The sequence below is a fragment of the Drosophila eugracilis genome, unplaced genomic scaffold, assembly GCF_018153835.1.
Source record: "Drosophila eugracilis isolate 14026-0451.02 unplaced genomic scaffold, ASM1815383v1 contig_90, whole genome shotgun sequence".
NCBI lineage: Eukaryota > Metazoa > Arthropoda > Insecta > Diptera > Drosophilidae > Drosophila > Drosophila eugracilis.
Window position 1 is genome coordinate 1,712,982 of NW_024573812.1, and position 18,086 is coordinate 1,731,067.

The 18,086-nt window shown below is 38.3% G+C and overlaps 3 protein-coding genes across 4 annotated transcripts in view; 2 read left to right on the plus strand and 1 right to left on the minus strand.

Moving 5' to 3' along the window:
• Positions 1-83: 83 nt before the first annotated feature.
• Positions 84-2,100, minus strand: LOC108106529 (zinc finger protein 728). Its single transcript, XM_017213664.1, has one exon. It carries the CDS (start codon positions 2,045-2,047, stop codon positions 152-154), a length of 1,896 nt encoding a protein of 631 aa, XP_017069153.1. The 5' UTR covers positions 2,048-2,100; the 3' UTR covers positions 84-151.
• Positions 2,101-2,208: 108 nt separating this feature from the next.
• On the plus strand, positions 2,209-3,483 carry LOC108106281 (U6 small nuclear RNA (adenine-(43)-N(6))-methyltransferase). Its single transcript, XM_017213248.1, has 4 exons — positions 2,209-2,401; positions 2,463-2,673; positions 2,726-3,137; positions 3,199-3,483. The coding sequence occupies exons 1-4, from the start codon at positions 2,279-2,281 to the stop codon at positions 3,389-3,391; spliced, it is 939 nt and encodes a 312-aa protein (XP_017068737.1). The 5' UTR covers positions 2,209-2,278; the 3' UTR covers positions 3,392-3,483.
• Positions 3,484-10,160: 6,677 nt separating this feature from the next.
• Positions 10,161-18,086, plus strand: part of LOC108106652 (cilia- and flagella-associated protein 91) — a 39,107-nt gene continuing 31,181 nt past the window's right edge. Inside the window, exon 1 of one of the 2 annotated variants that reach the window (XR_001772406.1) lies at positions 10,161-10,984. Coding sequence is in view for 1 of the 2 variants with exons in the window: in XM_017213868.2 (XP_017069357.1) it covers positions 10,687-10,984 (298 nt within the window). In the remaining variant the exon portion in view is untranslated. The remainder of the gene's footprint in view (positions 10,985-18,086) is intronic. The other variant, XM_017213868.2, reaches the window with a different exon arrangement.

Sequence of the window (18,086 nt, forward strand, 5' to 3'; positions counted from 1 at the left end):
CTTTTATCGATTTTAGTATATTTAAAAAAATTTAACATAAAATCTAGAACAATAATTTCTAAAATTTTAAATAAAAAAAATGAAACATACCAATACGTATTTTTAAGCCTAATATACTGCCATAAAATTTGTAATCTCTTATAAAACCTACTTATTTTTTTAAAACATTTGTTTGTGATTCGTTGCTGTTGTTGTACTTAATCAAGTTATGCTTATGTTTAGTCGATCTGTAATGGCGTTGCATATTCCCGACGATGGCATTACCACAGGGTTCACAGAAATGAACTTTTCTGTGGATACTAGAAGCTTTTTTCACCTGAGTCTGTTTTCCATCATCACTTTCTTTTGCTGATTTACATTCGGTCAATGTACTATTATCCGTACTCGTTTCCATATCCAAAGATTGTGATGTTATTTGACTGGTTTCTGTTGAGTTCTTATTGTCTTCTTGGGACTTTTCTTTATCCTTTCCCAATTTAATCAGCATATCCTTGTGGCTCTGTGACTTGCAGTGCCTCAGGTAGTTTGCTTTTGATTTAATGCTAAGATCACAAACCTCGCACTTGACTGTATAGATTAAAAAATGAACTGATTTTCTGTGGAATTGCATTGTGGCTCGACTGTAGAAATTCGCTCCGCAAATTTCACAGGTGAAATTCTTTCTTTTTAAATGTTTCTTGTTCAAGTGGTCCCTGAAGAAAAACTTATTCGTAAACTCCCTTTTACAGATTTCGCAAAATGGTTTTGGTTTTTTCTTATATACTCCTTTTGGTGGCCCTCTCATTAGGCGCAACTTATCCCGATGCTTTTTGATGGCATCCCGGCATTCCTTGAGGGAGTGTGCATCACAACATCGATCCAAACTGGGATTCTTGCAGATTAAACACTTTTTTTTACGTTTATGTTTTTTGGCTATGTGGGATTGAAGCGTGGTAGACAGGTGGAATATCCATGAACATTTGGGACACTTAAAACGACGATTTTGTACATAGCTGGCTATTCTAATTGACTTTTGATGTTTCTTTAGGAATTTACGGGTGAGAAAAGAACGATCGCAATAGGAACAGGGGAAAAAGAGTTTAGGATCTGATTTATCTTTTGGATTTCTATGCTTAAGCATATGTAACTGATGGCTAAATGAGTATTTATATGTCTGATGACAAAGTGGACAATTGGTGAGTTTAGAAGTCTTGCGTTTCTGGACAGGTGGTTTAGTTTCCTCTTTGAAGGACAACTTCAAGTATTTGGGCACGTGCACGACTATACCCTCCACTTTGGCCGGTGGTAACTGCAAATCCTTTTTCTCCTTTGACTTTTGATTCTCCAGTAACTTTTTGTATCGAGTATTTTCTTTGAGTTGTTCTGAGGTGAATGTATTCCCTCCTATTTTCCTGCTGGTATAAGAGGTGAGTGAGTGCTGCAGATAAAATCGCCTATAGCAAATCTCGCAATGAAAGTTGTCCGAATAGTTATGAATTTTCTGATGATCCTCCACATTATGTATCTTTTTCCAGGGAAGATTCTCGCAACTATAGCAGTCACAACGCAATCCAGCTAGACGCATGGCTGCCTTTTTTGGTCTTAAAGCTCCATGTGCCTCTTGACCTTTCAATTGGCTTACTGCTCGTCGATAGCCTGTGCTCATTGTATCCATAATCGCCGCTAGCTTTTCCACCTGAATTTTCTGATTTTTAGCTTCAAAAACATCTAAAATAACTTGATAATCCTCGTGCAAGTTAACCTTGTAATACTGATTGTTCCAAAAATTATCTCGTGCTTGCGCTGTCCTTAGTAACAGTAGCATATCAGAGCTACGAAAACGAATCATTTTGTGGACATCTTCGGCACCGGCAAGCACATTTGAGAATTTCGAACCAAATACGGTTTCTCCATCGAATGCCACGTACTTCTCATAGAAGCCATGGCAGCACTTGCATTTGCAGTTACACGAAGCGGAACATTTATCTGTTTTATTGTCATTGTTTAAATCTGGCAAATCGGCTGTAAAGTTGTCGTAGGTTATTAGTATTTTTTGCGGCCAAGACATGAATCTTTTGTTATTGTTTACAAAACTTAAATCAACAAGTGGCTTGACTAGTATAACCGTTCACTGATGCTAAGAAAAAACCAAATAATACTTAATTGGTAATCAAAGTTATCGGTAAAGTGACATCTCCTGTTGGCAGAATAAGAGTTGCCAGACTAAAGAAGTGAACAGCTGTTCGAATTTCAGCGGCATATAATTTTATAAACTTTTTCAATTATTTTTAATAAAAAGATGGTGAAAACTAAAGGGAATACCAATAAATTTGGCATGCATCCTCGCAATGTCTTACGCCAGGCACCAGACTACACCAAATTGGCCATTAAATACAAGGATTTTCGCAAAGAGTGTGAATTGGTAAGTTTTAACTATTTTGCCTTGTGAAAAAAAGTATGTTAATTCGTTTTTATTTAATTAGGAGCTTAATGGCAAAGTCTTTGTGGATTTTCGCAATGAACAAACTTTGCGAGAGCTAACAAAAATGCTGCTTAAGGAGTACTTCGATTTAGAAGTAGATTTTGCACCTGGCAGCCTGGTGCCCACATTGGCGCTACGTTTAAATTACATTTTATGGGTGGAGGATCTACTGGAACCCCTGAAATTACAGGAAATACGGGGAATAGATATAGGTGAGTAAGGGCTGAATAAGTTTAAAGGATTTACTAACAACATTTGTGATAGGTTGCGGTTCGTCGTGCATTTATTCTTTACTGGGAGCTAAGAAAAATGGTTGGCACATGTTGGCCCTAGAATCGAAACTCCAAAATATAGAATACGCCAGAGAGAATGTGAAGAGAAACCAACTAGAAGCTCTTATAGAAGTCTATGGTCAACCAGATAAAACTAATATATTTAAAAGCTATTTTGATAAAGATAAACAAGAGCTGCAGTACCACTTTTGCCTCTGCAATCCACCTTTCTTCGATTCAAACTTGCCAAATCCCTTTGGAAGTAATACCCGTAATCCTGAAAGACGTCCGGCACCCAATAATGCCAGAACTGGAAGCCAAGAGGAACTCACTTGCGCAGGTGGCGAAGTGAAATTTGTGCAACGCATAATCGACGAGAGTCTGGAAAACAAGCAGCGCGTACGGTGAGTCAATCTTGATTAGGTCCTGAAATTATATTAACGTTAGTTTCGTTCACTGTGGCAGAATCTTCACCACAATGTTGGGTGTCAAGGCCAACGTGCCAAAGGTACTGGACTACCTGAAGGAGCGGCAGGTGGCAAATGTCAGCACTACGGAATTCCATCAGGGACACACCACAAGGTGGGCGGTGGCCTGGAGTTTTCATTCGCCGCTAAGCCAGGAGACGTGTAAGGAACGTGTAATTGAGTTACCCTAAGTCCTAAGAGCTGTTTGCTGGGAAGAAAAGGTTTTCATAAGTTTTTTTTTTAAATTTCTATGAGTATTAATAATAAACCAAAAACTAAAGTATGTTTTTTATATTATTTTCAGTGTACGATTGTTCCTTTATCAAATAGCTTTTATTAAAATATCCTGAGGTAAAAGATAATTAGATCAAAAACAACCAAGTTCTGCGACGCGTGGGATAACTCATTAAGATAACGCGTATCATAAAGCATAATAGATGCATCTTTTATTTTAACATTCGAGCTGCACACGCCAATGAACTCTGACCTTCAACCGGTGCGAAACAAGCAATGCGACTCTATTTTGTGTTTTCAGAGAAAAATTCAACCTAAATGGAAATTTGCATGTCAATGGTCACTTTGCGTTCAGGTCCACGAAACGGAAATTATCGTTTCGCTTTTATCATTGACCACAGCTGACCACACAGTTCGACAGAAAAAGGCAAACACAGAATCAGAAAGGCAACCAAAATGGTGGCAAGCACGCTCACTAAGCAAAAGTCAACGCTGGTCAGCACACTGGCATTTCCACACCCCCTAAGTCGGGGAATTCGGGCGATTTTCTAGTCCGCCATGTGGGAAAGCAAATAGCTACTTTTAATTGCTGCACAGGCACGCTTTGTTTTTCCTAGGAAATGGACATGGAAATACCCTTGAATAAATATTATATTCGTGTTTCCAAATAACTTATTTGGGTTAGTTCCAATGAATGTTTCCCAAAACCCTAAAATAGTTAAATTAAAGACAACATATTGTATACTTAATTTCTGTTACCTCATAAGCTGAGTGGTTTGCTCTTATAATATGTCACAAAATGTATTATAGGGTATCTTTAACTGTACCCAGTTGACCACTTTGCTTCACTTTCCTTTTGCCTTTTGAGCCTTTTCACGACTTGGCTGTTGCTCCCCTTTTGTCAGCGTAGTTGCTTTTGTTGTCTTTTATGGCATTTCAACACGTTAAGGTGTAAAGAACAACGTAATTAAAATGCAGGCCGTTGGTTTTTAAGCTTAAAGGGGGAAGGAAAAAGGAAGGCTCCTGGCTGCGTCATGCGTTTAGGTGCGGTCTACTTGGTTCGCTTTCTATATTTTCCATTTTCATGTTGTGGATTTAGTAGCTCCAAAATTAGAAACAACAGTCAGTTACGGACAGACCCTCACCACACTGATTTCGCTGGGGTGGCCAGTTACCAAGGGAGAGCTCTTTAATTTTTGAGCTATTATCTTAATTTCAGGCACCCAAGGACCCACAGGTAGCCCACAGAATTCGACACGTGTTTCTGGGCTTGTCCTGATGTGGTAATTGTTAATTAAAAACGCTTTTTGGCCACGTAGATAGTGGAGAGTGGGGTTGCCATGTTAAAGTCATAAAAAACCGAATCATTCGAACCACAGGGTTCGACTCTTTTATTGGACATCGTTAAACGGTTTGGGAAACATGTTTATGTGGAACCATAACTCTAAATATAATGCATGTCTATGGAATTGAGTTTGTAATACATTTTTAATGATCCCAGTGAAGGATGGCTGTGGGGGCAGATAAGTAATTGCTTTGTTTATGCACGGAAATAAAAAAGGAGCTTTGCTTTTTGATTAACATCAAATGATAGTTCGAATCCTGTTGGGGTTTTAAGATTAAACATCAGTTTTAAAAGCCATTAAAATTAAAAAATCAAATAAAAAGGATAAGGAAATATTTTCATTTTATAAACTATTTGATTCGATGATTTATTATTTCCTTTCTGTGCATAAAATAAAAAATAAAGAAACTTTTCTGCAAGGGTTGGTCATTCCACGATTAACCCATTAATGTTGTGGCTACTTTTGTCGCAAAAAGACCACGTGGCTGTTCGTTTCCTGTCGGACCTGAAATCTTTGTCAACTTTGTAAAATTCGTACATCAATCAATTGGCCAAAAATCATCCATCAAGCAGTCTGAGCGTTGGCTAACCGAAAATACCAAAAAAACACAGGAAGCGCGTGGGCCCCAAAAAGTAGGCAATGACCCAACACAAAAAATCAAACTTAAATCAGAACGAACAGGTCTTTAAGAGGGGGTTTTCGATTTGGGAATACTCCGGATGGGAGTTGGTCGGAAAATGGGAGGAGGGTCTATCGTGATGGCACGTAACGAGCTGCCAGACGGCGGCGTCTGTTGCAATTGGCAGCGGGTTGCTCCCATTTTCCCACCGCCCTAAATACACGGCTATTGTCGTGTCGCATATGCATGCAGATACATTCACTTAATGCAATGAAAAGCAACCAAAAAGGAACGAATCAAAGGGGATACCAGCCGACAATGCAAATGTTCCTATGCGTGTGAGATGGATGCAGGGGCGGCGTGCATTCTTCTCCGCTTAATAATAAATATCAAAAACTGATATATATTAAAACCTTTTAAATGATATGCTTTTACTGCCTTATATTATATACCAATGAATTAATCAGAATATAATTAAATGAGTATCCATTTCCAAAAACCACAAACCCTTGAGAAACTCCCTCGAACGCCACTGTATCAGTGTGTGTCTGCGGTCGTTGTCAGTCTGTGTGGGTGTGCTTCAGTTTTTGTGGCGTGTGTGTCATTCATGTAACCTTTCAATAAACATGGCCGTGTGGGTGGTGGATTGGTGGCCGGATGGGGGTGAGCTCACTGTGTAGGTAGGCGTGGCAGGCGGTGCATGCATGCAGCAAGGGAGTCGTGTAATTGAACTGCTTATACGAGTCCGGTTGAGTGTGCGGAGCGAACTCTTGAATGTGATTTTAAAGTCAACATCGAGCACTCCTGACATCCGAACTGTCATTTTTTGGTTTGCCGCTTGTCTGCCAGACAAACCGAACCGAACGGATCCCAATACAGCAACCCCCCCTTGGCCATCTATTGTCTGCTCATATACCCGGTTAATATTGGCTTGGCATTTGGCCAAGAGTTGGGTTATCCGATATGAATGCTGCTATCCATGCAATGAGTGTTTAAAGTTTTTCTACAATTTTCCACAAGAAAGCAATTTTGTTTATAATAACAGAAGGCAAAGTGGTAGAAAATGTAGGATGTTTAAAGAGAAATAGGCTGCTCTCTCTTATGAACTTGCCTTCCAGCTCTTGAAATCATTTCCTAATAAAAACTCCGAACGTTGTTCATCATTAATAAAACGAAATTAATTAAATCACACGTACGATGGATATTTCTTTCCAACGCCTTTTCAACGTTGCGTATGATTAATTGGCATTGTCAGGGGAACAGCAAAGAATATCCGTACATATATCATTTCGTTGGCCAATTCAATTACCGTTAGCGACTTTCCTTGTTGCCAGGAAATCAACAAACGCAGATCAAGTTGGCCAACAAATGAAGGTGACAAAAGAAACGCTTTTATCGCCGACATGACATCAGATATACAGATATCCAGATGTGAGATAAAGGACACGGTCAAGGTGAAAAGTCGAATAAATAATGAGACTGGAATGTGAATAAATTGCTTTGCAAAAAAAAGTGCCAGCCAGGAAAATAATAATCAACAAAAAGATGCGGAAACGGAGGAGTTAAGCCTCGGAAACGGAAATGCAGATAAATTTCTTACTAAGTTTCCGCTCTTTTCAAGTACTTTGTTTTATTTGAAAATTCGGATTCTGTTTGCTAAAAACCTTAAGTACAATATCTCTCAAGACCATATACAGCATTTCGCTTTAAATTTATTTGCTGCTCGCTGTCAGTTTTTCTAGTAGACCTGAAAATTGTTGCGCACCGTTGAACTTCAGACTTGAAAAGGACGCGGAAAACTTTCCATTCGGCAAAAGTCTCGGGAGGGTAGCAAAAAAAAGAGAACAGGGAAAGAAAAAAATAAATAAATAAAATAGACCCGAAGTAAGGAGGCGGCAAATGAGTTGGGAGGAGGCGGAGCAAAGAGCAAAGGGCATACCAGAGTTCGCAGCCACGCGGCGTATACGTATTTTCCCTATTCCCATTCAGCAAAGAAAAAGCCAGAAAAACACAGAAGAAAAATCGAAAAGCCAAACATTTTTATCTGAAAAACAAAGCTATTTATATCTTTTTTCGGGCAACATAATGACCTGGCATTTCTGCTGGCAAATGATGCGCAAAGTTTTGGGCCTTAGACTCTCGAGTCTAGAGCCTAGCGCTGTTGTCAGTCATTTTATCAGCCTCTGAAAGGGTTTATATGTCGCCGGCGCGTTTCTGCCATCATCATCATCATCATGAAGTAGTAGTCAAGTGCCGAGGGACTTTTGGAATTTTCGCCCATGAATTTTCCGGGCTTTTCTGTTTACTCCGACATTTTTCGGGGTGTGCGAATTCACGCTTTCAAGGCCTGTTTTTCCATCAGTTTTCAAAGGCAACGACAAGTTTTGGCTCTTGTCCTGACCCTTCCTGTTTTTGTTTGCCAGAGTGCAACTACTGGAAAAGGGAGGCGGGGTAGTCGCAGCTGGATGCTGGTTCTTCGCACTTAATTGTTGGCCTTTTTGGCATCTTTCAAGCTCAGAATTTTAATCAAATTTAAATGGAAATTGTGGTGAATTTAATAGAATTATTTGCAAATTGTGATAGTTTCCTAGCCTAGCCTATCAATATTCATTCGGTGCTGTACTTTTGGGAAATTCATTTTAAATATGAATCCGAAATTCAGAGTGACAGAACAAAGCCCTGGTGGGATGTATGCCCATTTTAACTCAATTAATTTGTGCAAATTGGTTTTTCTGTCCGTTTTTTTTTATGAACTTAACTGTAGCTTTGGTCAAGGTTTTACTTTCCATGGACATTTAAATTCAATTAAATGAGTCTGTTTTTAATTATTATTTTGTGATGTTTGTGTTTAAAAGAGCATTCTGTTATTGGTACATATTTACCATTCACTCCACTGTTTCTGTTTTCTGCTCAATTTCGGACTGTTTACTCTGCCTTTTTACGTCACATTTGCAATGTGAAGCTAATTTGCATATGCTCAGACATCTGTACCTGTATATAATAACATTTGTATGTGACAGCCCTACGTTGTGGGTAACGAAGGGAAGTTTTGATTAAAATTGCCTCAAGGTTTACATATCCGGCTCTTTACGATTGTTCGTGGCTTGCACTTTGACTAGGCTAAACGCACTTTGGGTTTATTATTATGGTATATACTTAAAGGTAAGAAATGGTTTCCACTTGAAGAAAGTTTTCTACAAGATGGCTTGAATGTAACATGGAAATATTTTTCTCTCTTTTAGTGTCAAAATAAAATATTCAAAAATATATCTTTAAATTTATTTCACTTTCTTGGGTCTTAAAATCCATAAATTTAATATTTTGATTTAATTATGGATTTCACAAAACTATCTTTTCATTTCAGTTTAAACTTCTATAGTACGCCTTTAATATAAATTTAATCTTTTTAAACATTTTATTACATTCTTTATGGCAAAAGTCTCAATCTTTAAGTATTAATGGCTAGATTCGACTTCTTGGCTTTAATTTTTCTCCATTTTCTACACTTTTTAAAGAAGTTTTTCAAACCTCAATTTAAAAACAGCCCCCCTGAATGCTAGCAATTTAGTTTTTGGCAATGTTATTGAGGGAGAGAGAGAGAGAGAGCTGAAGATAATCAGGGAGCCAAAGCAGAAACTAAAGAGGAGCCGCAGCCACAATGAAAGCCAAACCAATTCATTTGTCCCACACGCACACTCTCGCAGATTTTCTGGGACAAACGAAGTCGAAGAGCCAACTCCCAAAAATTTAAAAGTACCAACAGCAAGGAAACAGAAAAGGAAGCCAGACGACAGCTGAGCTGAAAAGATATATAAGCTAGTTGGTTTTTATGAATCGGTGTATATATATGCTTCAAGGAGCGGCAACGTATTCATTGATATTTTTATGGGCCAGGTTTTTGCAGCTTGGTAATGGTCTTATTTTATTTGCATTCCCTTTGGCTGGGCTTTCATTCAGCTGTTTACGCCCGGTTACACGCAATGTGCGTGTGTATGTGTGTGAGAGAGTCCTTTGGCCTGCGTTAGTATATATGTGTGTGTGTGTTTGTGCGGTGGCCATTGCTTTCTCGATGATGATGCCATTGCCATGGCTGCCTTTGCCGCTCTTCGGATTCTGCTGCCACCACAACGGCTTCTGCGGCTCCTCTAAGCCACATTGTACTCCTCATTGTGTGCGTGCGTATCTGTGAGTCGGCTTTGGCCATCGGTTTGTTTATTTGCGAAAAAGTTTGCAGCTAGAGCTGGCTAACAAAAACAGAGGCAGCTGCTACCGTTGCCGCCTGGCCAAAAGCCACTCTCTTCTCGGAATCTCTTTTGGGTTCTTTTTGAGTCCTTAATAATTGCTGTTATTAAACAGTGGAATTTAATTTATTTTACTAAATTTTTAAAGGAAAAAGAAACTTAAGTAATATAAAAAGTGTTTTAATTAATTAACTTATTACCGAGAGCGAAATACGACAGCTCGTAAGCTGGGACTACTACATTTCTCGGATATTAAGTATATTTATAATTTATTAAATTAAATAATTAATTAATAATAATTAAATTTAAGTTCTTATAAAATATAAGTTCTATTAACTTGCAATAAATAGCATCTCAGCCCACTGTGACTGCTACGAGAGAGCATTCTCTCTCATTTTCTCTCTCTCCGGATGGTCCCGGCTCTCTGTTTCCCTGGGCTTTGTGTGTCGTTGCCTACTGCCGGTTGACGCTTCGCTGCTTGTTGAGCTCGAAACTCCAGCTCCTGCAGGATATGGAGATATGTTGGGCATTCGGGGTCCGTGGCATCCGCAGTGAGGACGCGTCGCCGGCGCCGTTCAGTGTCAAAGTCAGTTGTGCCTGAGCTTGTGCCAGAGACAGTCAGTTTCGCTGCGAGTCTGCCATTTTAGCTGGTTTCCGCTTCCGGTTCCGTGCGAGATCTTTGGCTAGTAACCTGTGGTTGTGCACCTTTTTCTAACGACTTTTGTAAACAAATTTTTCGAACAAAAACCAACAAGCACAGCGTATTTTTTGTAAACATTTTATTGCAAAAAGAATAAAAAAGAAGGTTTCGTCTACGTGAAAGTCAAAGTGCAAATTGGCCCAGAAACAACAAGTTAAGGTTCATAAACTAGTTTCCAACTGAATGGTGTGTGTATGTGTGGTGTGTGTATGTATGTGAGTGAGTTTGTGTGTGTGTGCAATTGATTAAACAAAATAAGGGTAACCTAGGCCAACTGGAAGCGGAGAGACCCCACCAAAAAGCCACGGACTAAATTGCCAAATCCAAATCTTAAAAATCCACTAAGATGGGCTGCAACACCAGCCAAGAGCTGAAGACCAAGGATGGCGCCGCCATCGATGCGGTCAGCAATGATGAACCGGAGCCAAGTGCTCCTCCATTGGATGGCGAGTCCTCCAAGTCGTCGGCGAACAATCATTCAAATCACGCCAAATCAAATTCAATTATCTCCAATGGCGATGCAAAGGCCGCCAATGGGGGCGGCGGTGTGGGCGGTGGGAGTGGCAAGTCGGAAGCAACAAATGGCATTGACCGTCCCTGCGACAAGGCGGCAATCACGGAGCTAAACGACGACGAGGATGAAGGTAAGGCACGCTCAATCTCCGATAGCCAATACATTCATATTAACACCTATTCGACATTCGGTGTGCGTGTGTGGGTGAGAATGCACTCGGAAATATTTTACTTTGCAAGATAAACCTTGAAAAAAATTTCAATTCTTTAATTATATTTAATATTATTAATTTTGTAACATAAATCAGATTTATTAACATTTATTTTTTCCGAGTGTACTGTGTGAGCGGATGAAAGGAAATCCTGTGACCAGGGGTTTCAGTATTATTTACTGTATCAACACGCTGGGCGTACATCGTTATCGCAGTTGCCTTTTTGCTCGCACTTTTCCATTTTCCCCTCACAGTTTTCCCTTACCCCTGGCTTAATGGTGTCGCAAATATGAATTGTTTAACTGTGAAGAGAAGTATACATTTGTGTGTATATACACTGCACTCAATTACAAGCCACTACATCCGCAAGCATTTTTATGCCAATGGCCAATGGCAAATTTGTGTAAGATCCTTAACTTTGTTAAGTAGCCGCCTCGTTGGCCGGTCCTTTGCCTTGGGCTTGGGCTTTTCTTTTTTTCTTCTTCCTAATGCATGTTAACGCAGTTCATGCTCCTGTTTATGTTATCTAATAAGCGTAGCCGGAATTTTCTTTTATGACCAGCGATATGGGCAATATCATAATACAAATTCCATAGCCTGCTTTTGGGGGCACAAGTTAGGTTTACGACATATGAATCGGGGAGTAGGGCGTTAATAACGTTTACATTGGCCAAAAGAAAAAGCTTTTAATATGTATTATAGAGCAGAAAATATCTTAAAGAGTGGAAGTCAATGGGGATTATAGTTTGCATATATAAATAATAGTATTTCGGTATAAAAATGAATATTAAATGGTTGTTGGAAGCAGAATAAATTTTTGTTCAGAACAATGGTTGCTTCTAGTAATTGAATATGTAAGTTGATTCTGAACACAAAGAATATAAATTTTCCAGCAATTTAATATTCTCTTCTTCTGAAAACATATTCAAATATTTTATTCAATTTACTTAAAAATTCATTTAAAATTTTAACCACAATAACTTTTTAGTCGAATTCAAAGTTCGGGTAATGCCATTTGCAAACCTCAAAACAGGGAAAAAAGGAGTGCCGAAAACATTTAATTCATCTTTTTTGGGCAGAGAACTTTGTGCGGTTTATTTGCTGTTTTTTGAAATAATGAAAATATGAAAAACCAACGAAGCCAAAACGAGAGCACACAGCGTTTCCAGAGAATGACTCATAAATTACCACTGCTTTCCCTTGTGGCAGGTGCAGTAGCAGCAGTGGCAGTAACTGTTTGTTTAGCCGCCGTTTTCCGCACATTTTCCTGCTCTCTTACTCTCCTCCCGCCCCTTTCATGGTATTCATTTGCCATTTTTCCCCCAGGACGGAGTGCTGATAAATTGTATAGCGACACTTTATCAATGGCTGGTTGCACGGCAAAAGTTAGCCAGAAATTTTCGTTCCCTGCTAATGCCACAAATTATGATTATTGCTTAGCAATTTCCCTGCTGCTAACTGCTTTTAATTTACGAAAATATATATGGGTTTTTCACGGCAGCTGCTCTTTTCGGGGTTTTCCTCATTTCGCTGAGCTAATTGGGGCTTTGTCGAAGTTGAAGAAAATTTCTGGTGATGCGTAAAATTTTCCTTGAAAGTTCAAACCAACTTGAGAAATTTTTAATGAGTTCAAGACTATTGAATATTCAATTTCATTTTGGGTTATAGTGCTCCATCAATATTTACCATCTGCCTTATCTTCTTTACTTACCATAAAGCTACTTACTATAAAGTTTAGGTCGCTCTTCAAACTTTTTTGATTTGCCTCGGCAGAGGCATAAAGGCGTGGCATCATAAAACATAAAAAGAAACTAAAGAAAAGAAGGGAAAACCCAAATCAACCATAAAACTGCCGCTCGGTTACGCCATTTATTTTTTTTTGGCCCTCCATTTCGTATTACAAACACGTCGGCTGTATTTCAATTTTATTTCGTTAGCAAGTGAAAAACAAAATTAAAAAACATAAATCCGTAACTGGTTTTACTTTGTAAATTCTCTCAGCTTTTCTGTGGCCTGTCAACTAATTAAGAAATGTTGATGACGAGTCCCATTTAATTCCATTTCCTTATGAACTGGGCACGCCCAAAAAGGAAAATTACCTGCGAATTGCGAATGGTCGAGGAGGGACATAAATTGCCAATAAAGATGTCAACTCATGCAAAGTATAAGCCTAAACAAACAGCCTAGAGTGGAAAGGCGACAGGACATGCTAAGTCCTGGCAAAGCTCCTTTTCTGATGCCTTTGTCCTAATGTGAAATGCAAATAAGTGCCATCCAGTGTTTGTTGTTCCTGCTAAGGACAAGCAATTAAACTTTACACACACACAAACAAACGAGCAATAAGGAATTATCCCCACTTAAGGATGCTCTCTAAAGGACATTCTAGGAGTTTAGTTGGAAGTTGTTAGGTGGGCTGAATTAGTTAAGTTGGTATGATTATCGTGTTAATAATTTAGCAAGTAAAGTGATTTCAATTTATTTCACAATCTAAAATTTTAAGCTAGCAAGAAATTCTAGTTCTAGTTTTGAAATGTTTTCCTTGACTAGGGAAATATTTTATTAAATGAGTTTTAAAGTAACTTCTTTTCCCATTATAAAATCTAATATTCCCCCAAATAAGAGTATCAAAATCCGATTTCCCGCGCACAAAAGCGAGTTTTAGCGGCAGATTAAAAAGACTGCGGGCTCCTTCAAAGGCATAAGGCAAGGACATAAGGATATTAGCTTAATACTTGCGTTTATAGCTAAAAATTTGCATAATTTTAATTAAATTTTTTGACAAGCCCCAAGGCATTTTCAATTCGCTCTTGAGAAGTCATTCCTAACTTTTCCCACTTGGTTTATTATGTAGCAACTTGTTTGCTGCCCCCGAAAATGTCCTGCTAATGTTCAAGTAATTGAGAGTAAATACGGTTTTCTAGTTGGCCATGCCGAGCAGTCAATTTGATTTATTGAGCAAATGATTTTCTGTGGAAACACGTATTCTGTTTACACTTGCCGTAAGCTGGGTGCGGCATTGGCTTGTTTCTTAGTGGCAAGGTGGCAAGGTAGTCATGTTGATGATGTGCGTGGCTGTTGTCGGTCTAATTAGCGCAATTCCTATCCCAGGGTGTGTCCTGTTGATAAGCTGTTGGGTAAGAGTGAGTGAGTGGCTAGGCGTTGGTGTGGCCAAGGGTTAGTCAAGAATTCAATTAGGCAAGGTATACATTTTTTTTATTCTTTTTAATAAATTTTATAAAGATTTTTAATGTTTTTTTTCTATGAAATATGATTAAGCTTGTAATGTGAAATATTAATAGGAAAGACTAGTAAAAAGGTGTTACAAATGCTATAAAAATGTTAATGATGTTTTTAGGTAATTAATTAATGTTAATTAATGTTTTTAGGTAAAAAAAAGAAGGGGTTAGGAAAGCTGAAAAAATGGAAATAAAATCACTCATTTAATAACTATTTTTGCATATTTTTGTAATTAACTTTGATTAGGTTTATGTAAGTTTAAAATTATATAAATTCGATAAAAAAAAAAATTAAATGAATGCGCAATCTGTAATTGACTTTTTTTAGGAGAACAAATATGTCAAGTTTTTAATTCCAGTTTTTGTTATTGCCTTTGATTATTTTTGTACAAATAAAAAATAAATAAAATGCCTAGAAAGGACGATTTGGCAAGGATTTAATTGGACAAACATTAAAATAAAGTATTTTATTTTTGTTTAAAATGTAAAATGTTTCCTACAAATTCTGATTAATTTTATAAAATTAAAATTTTATAAAATTAAAATTTTATAAAATTAATACAAGTCCTAAAAACCTCACCGGTTAAAATATTTTATATATATTTCCTATATCTACATTGCTTAAATTGTTTTATTATAAAATATTCAAATATATAGAAGACATAAAACTTTATTTCTCAGCACTTACATTTATTATCCAATCGTTTTAAAGACATAAAAAGAAAACACCTTTTCATGCTCCGTTTTCCTGTTGACAGGCTGAAAAAAAATCAATAACTATAAAATATTTTCACGCCAAGATATCGAGAGTCGTTAAATTTTACCAGCCAAAAGCATTAAAATTCAAATTTAGCAGAACGTTCACAGTCCATTTGGTTTTCCTGGGCGTTCGGCAAGTCAGCCATACCAATAACACGTATCCGCCGCGTTGGCCCAACGCATTAATTTCAATTTGGCGCCGGACAAAGAGAGGGAGGGAGAGGGGGAGAGGATTGTTCGACATACAGTCTTTCTATCCTGGCCTAAAAATACTTTTTTTTTGGCAATGGCCTTGCCCACAAATATATGAATATTGTGTGGGGAAGGTTGGGTTGTGGCAGCGGGCATATTTACACGAAAGAAATGCATAAAATTGGACACTGGGGCGGCATTAAAGAGCCGGACAAATGCCAGAAATGCGTGCCCGAATGATATTTAATATCTGTGTCCGACTCCAGTATGGCCACAAATTGAAGAAAGTCGGCGCCAAGACAGCGAGAGTATATTATGCATACCACAAATGTTATAGGGTAGGGCTTAAAAAGGGGGGAACTGGGCCATTAGTGCCCATTTATATGGATGATGGTGATGTGTGGGTGTCGTTGTGTGTCTGTAGGTCTAATGTCTGCGTGTTTGCCCTGTTAAAATGCCTTTTAAACAGGCGCGCAAAGCATTTCCTAAGCTCTGCAATTTGCGTCGCCTCACCAGCGGAAATGATAAATTGACATTTGTTGAGGCTTCCCCGCTTTGCTCGCTGACTGGATATCCGGTGTTCACTTGCCGCCATTTCCATTCCCACTGCCAATCCCCCTTTGCCATTCCAACTCTTCAGGTTTAGGTTTTGGTCGTTATTATTGTCATTGTTCTGTTTTTATTGAAGCGCTTCCGCGCTGACTGTTGAAGCTCCTTATGGGCTTGCCCAACGACATTCTTGTGCCACATTGCGTTCTGGGAAGGGATTTCGCTTATTGTTTTGGAGCTGCTTTTCTCTGTGGTTCTCTAATAGAACCAAAAGAAGTTGGTATTTAAGGAATTGATACTTATTTTTCCTTAACTTTTTGAGGAAATATTCTTTATTATAGACTTGCTTGGTGTAAAGAAGACTTCCTGAGCTGTTATCTAAAATTTCTCAGAACTGAAGTCAAAAGCTTAACAATTTTCCTTTTTGACAAAGCAAATTACTTTAGATTTTTGTAAATCTACAAATATATATATTCAAATTTCTCAATTTAAGTCTTCCTTTCCTATTTCTTAGCTTGTTTTTTTGCCTTTTTCATAGCTTTTCACCTTTAAGGAAAAACTAGACTTCCACAGAATTTGCTTACTCCGCCTTTGCCGACTGGCTTATGAATTTCTTATGTAGCAATTGATATGCCCACATTATTTATGATCCTTATCGGTGGAGTTTGACACATCTCGCTCTCCTTTTGTCCTGGCATTTGTCACTTGATGTAAATGTATGCGCATATAATTTGTATTTCTGCTGATACACATTTCACGGATATCACAGGGCTTTGAATAAACCAAATGGCAAAAGGAAAGAAATACACATTCTGGCAGTCTTTTTAGCTGTGAATAATTGGAAACGATTATTTGTTATCGTTTTTGCCTACGGATCTGTGCTTTATGGCTTGGAATGAAATTTTTAAAGCCAAATTTATTGGCCACGGAATTTGGTTCAGTGCCCTTATGACTCATCAATTTCGGAAATGGTTAATGTCATGATAATGTCTTATTTATACGAGTGATTTCCCATTTTCCCTAATTAGGCCAAGGCTTCCGGAAATAGGCTAATATTTCTTATTTATAAAACTCTTCAAAAACTACCCCCGAAAATGAAAGTCTGGCACGCAGAGCACAATGAAGAGTCTAACAAATTGGAAAATATTTCTATGACTGTTCTAGTTTTCTATCTTGTATACATACCATATGTATGAGTGTGTTCCAATCAAGAGCACACAACATAAAGGCTAATTGCACAAAGCCAATGCCAGACATCCCCTACTAGTCACATTTCGAAACCCAAAAACCAGAACCGTAGCGATGAAATTGCCCCGAGCAGCCAAACAGGCGACTAATGAAGTGCCATCCATTGTTATCCTCAAACACGATAATGGATATTACGTATATATATATCAGTATATATCTGTATAATAGCAAATTTAATTAAAAATTGTATACTCCGTGTTGGGTGGGTTGGCCCACGCTACGTATACGTCATATTTGAACGATATTGGCAGCTGAGCTGTTGCTTCCGCTTACCAAAACAACAACGGCAAAATAAGTCAAAGCACTGGGCCACTTTCACGTTCTCGTTCCTTCGCCGCCAAAGTTTCCTTGACAAACAAAGCGGAAATTGATTGTATTACCAGCAACGGCAATAGCAACATCGACATCCACAGCCACATTCACGTCCATAGTATCAACGGGAAAGATACTATAAGGGCAGCTAAGCATAAAGTAGCAATCGAGCATACAACCCTATGTACATGTTTTCGACGCCAGGGACAATAAACGTGGCGCCGATTCACCCTATCAGCTTATGTTCTTGATATGTTCGCTTAAGCGGATGGGGCCTGTAAGTTGGGCATACTTTTGCACGGTTGGTTATTCACAAATTGATGTAAAATTCGATTGGGAACAAAGGTTGTAATCCCCCTGAAAAGCTTGATGAGCTGATAAGAAGATGTATATAATCCCTGATTGCCTGCAGGTTTGGCTTTAAGGCTGAGATTGGGGTTTATTTTTAGGTTGGATTTTTGTTTTTGAAAGGGAAATCCAAAGCCTGGAAAGCCTTTTGGTCTTTTTACAAAACATTTTAATGAGTATCAATGAGTCTATCTTCTGTTCCTTAATCCAAAGTACTTCAAGGCTTGTACTTTTTGTGCATAGCTTTCTTTATGCAATTAAGTTGATTATGTTTTTGTTGCTCAGCAAATTTGGCAATAATTGCGCCACCCCAAAGAGGGTTGAACTTTTCCGCCGTACCTTTTTTTGGGGGCTGATTAAAAGTTTTAGTGAAACAA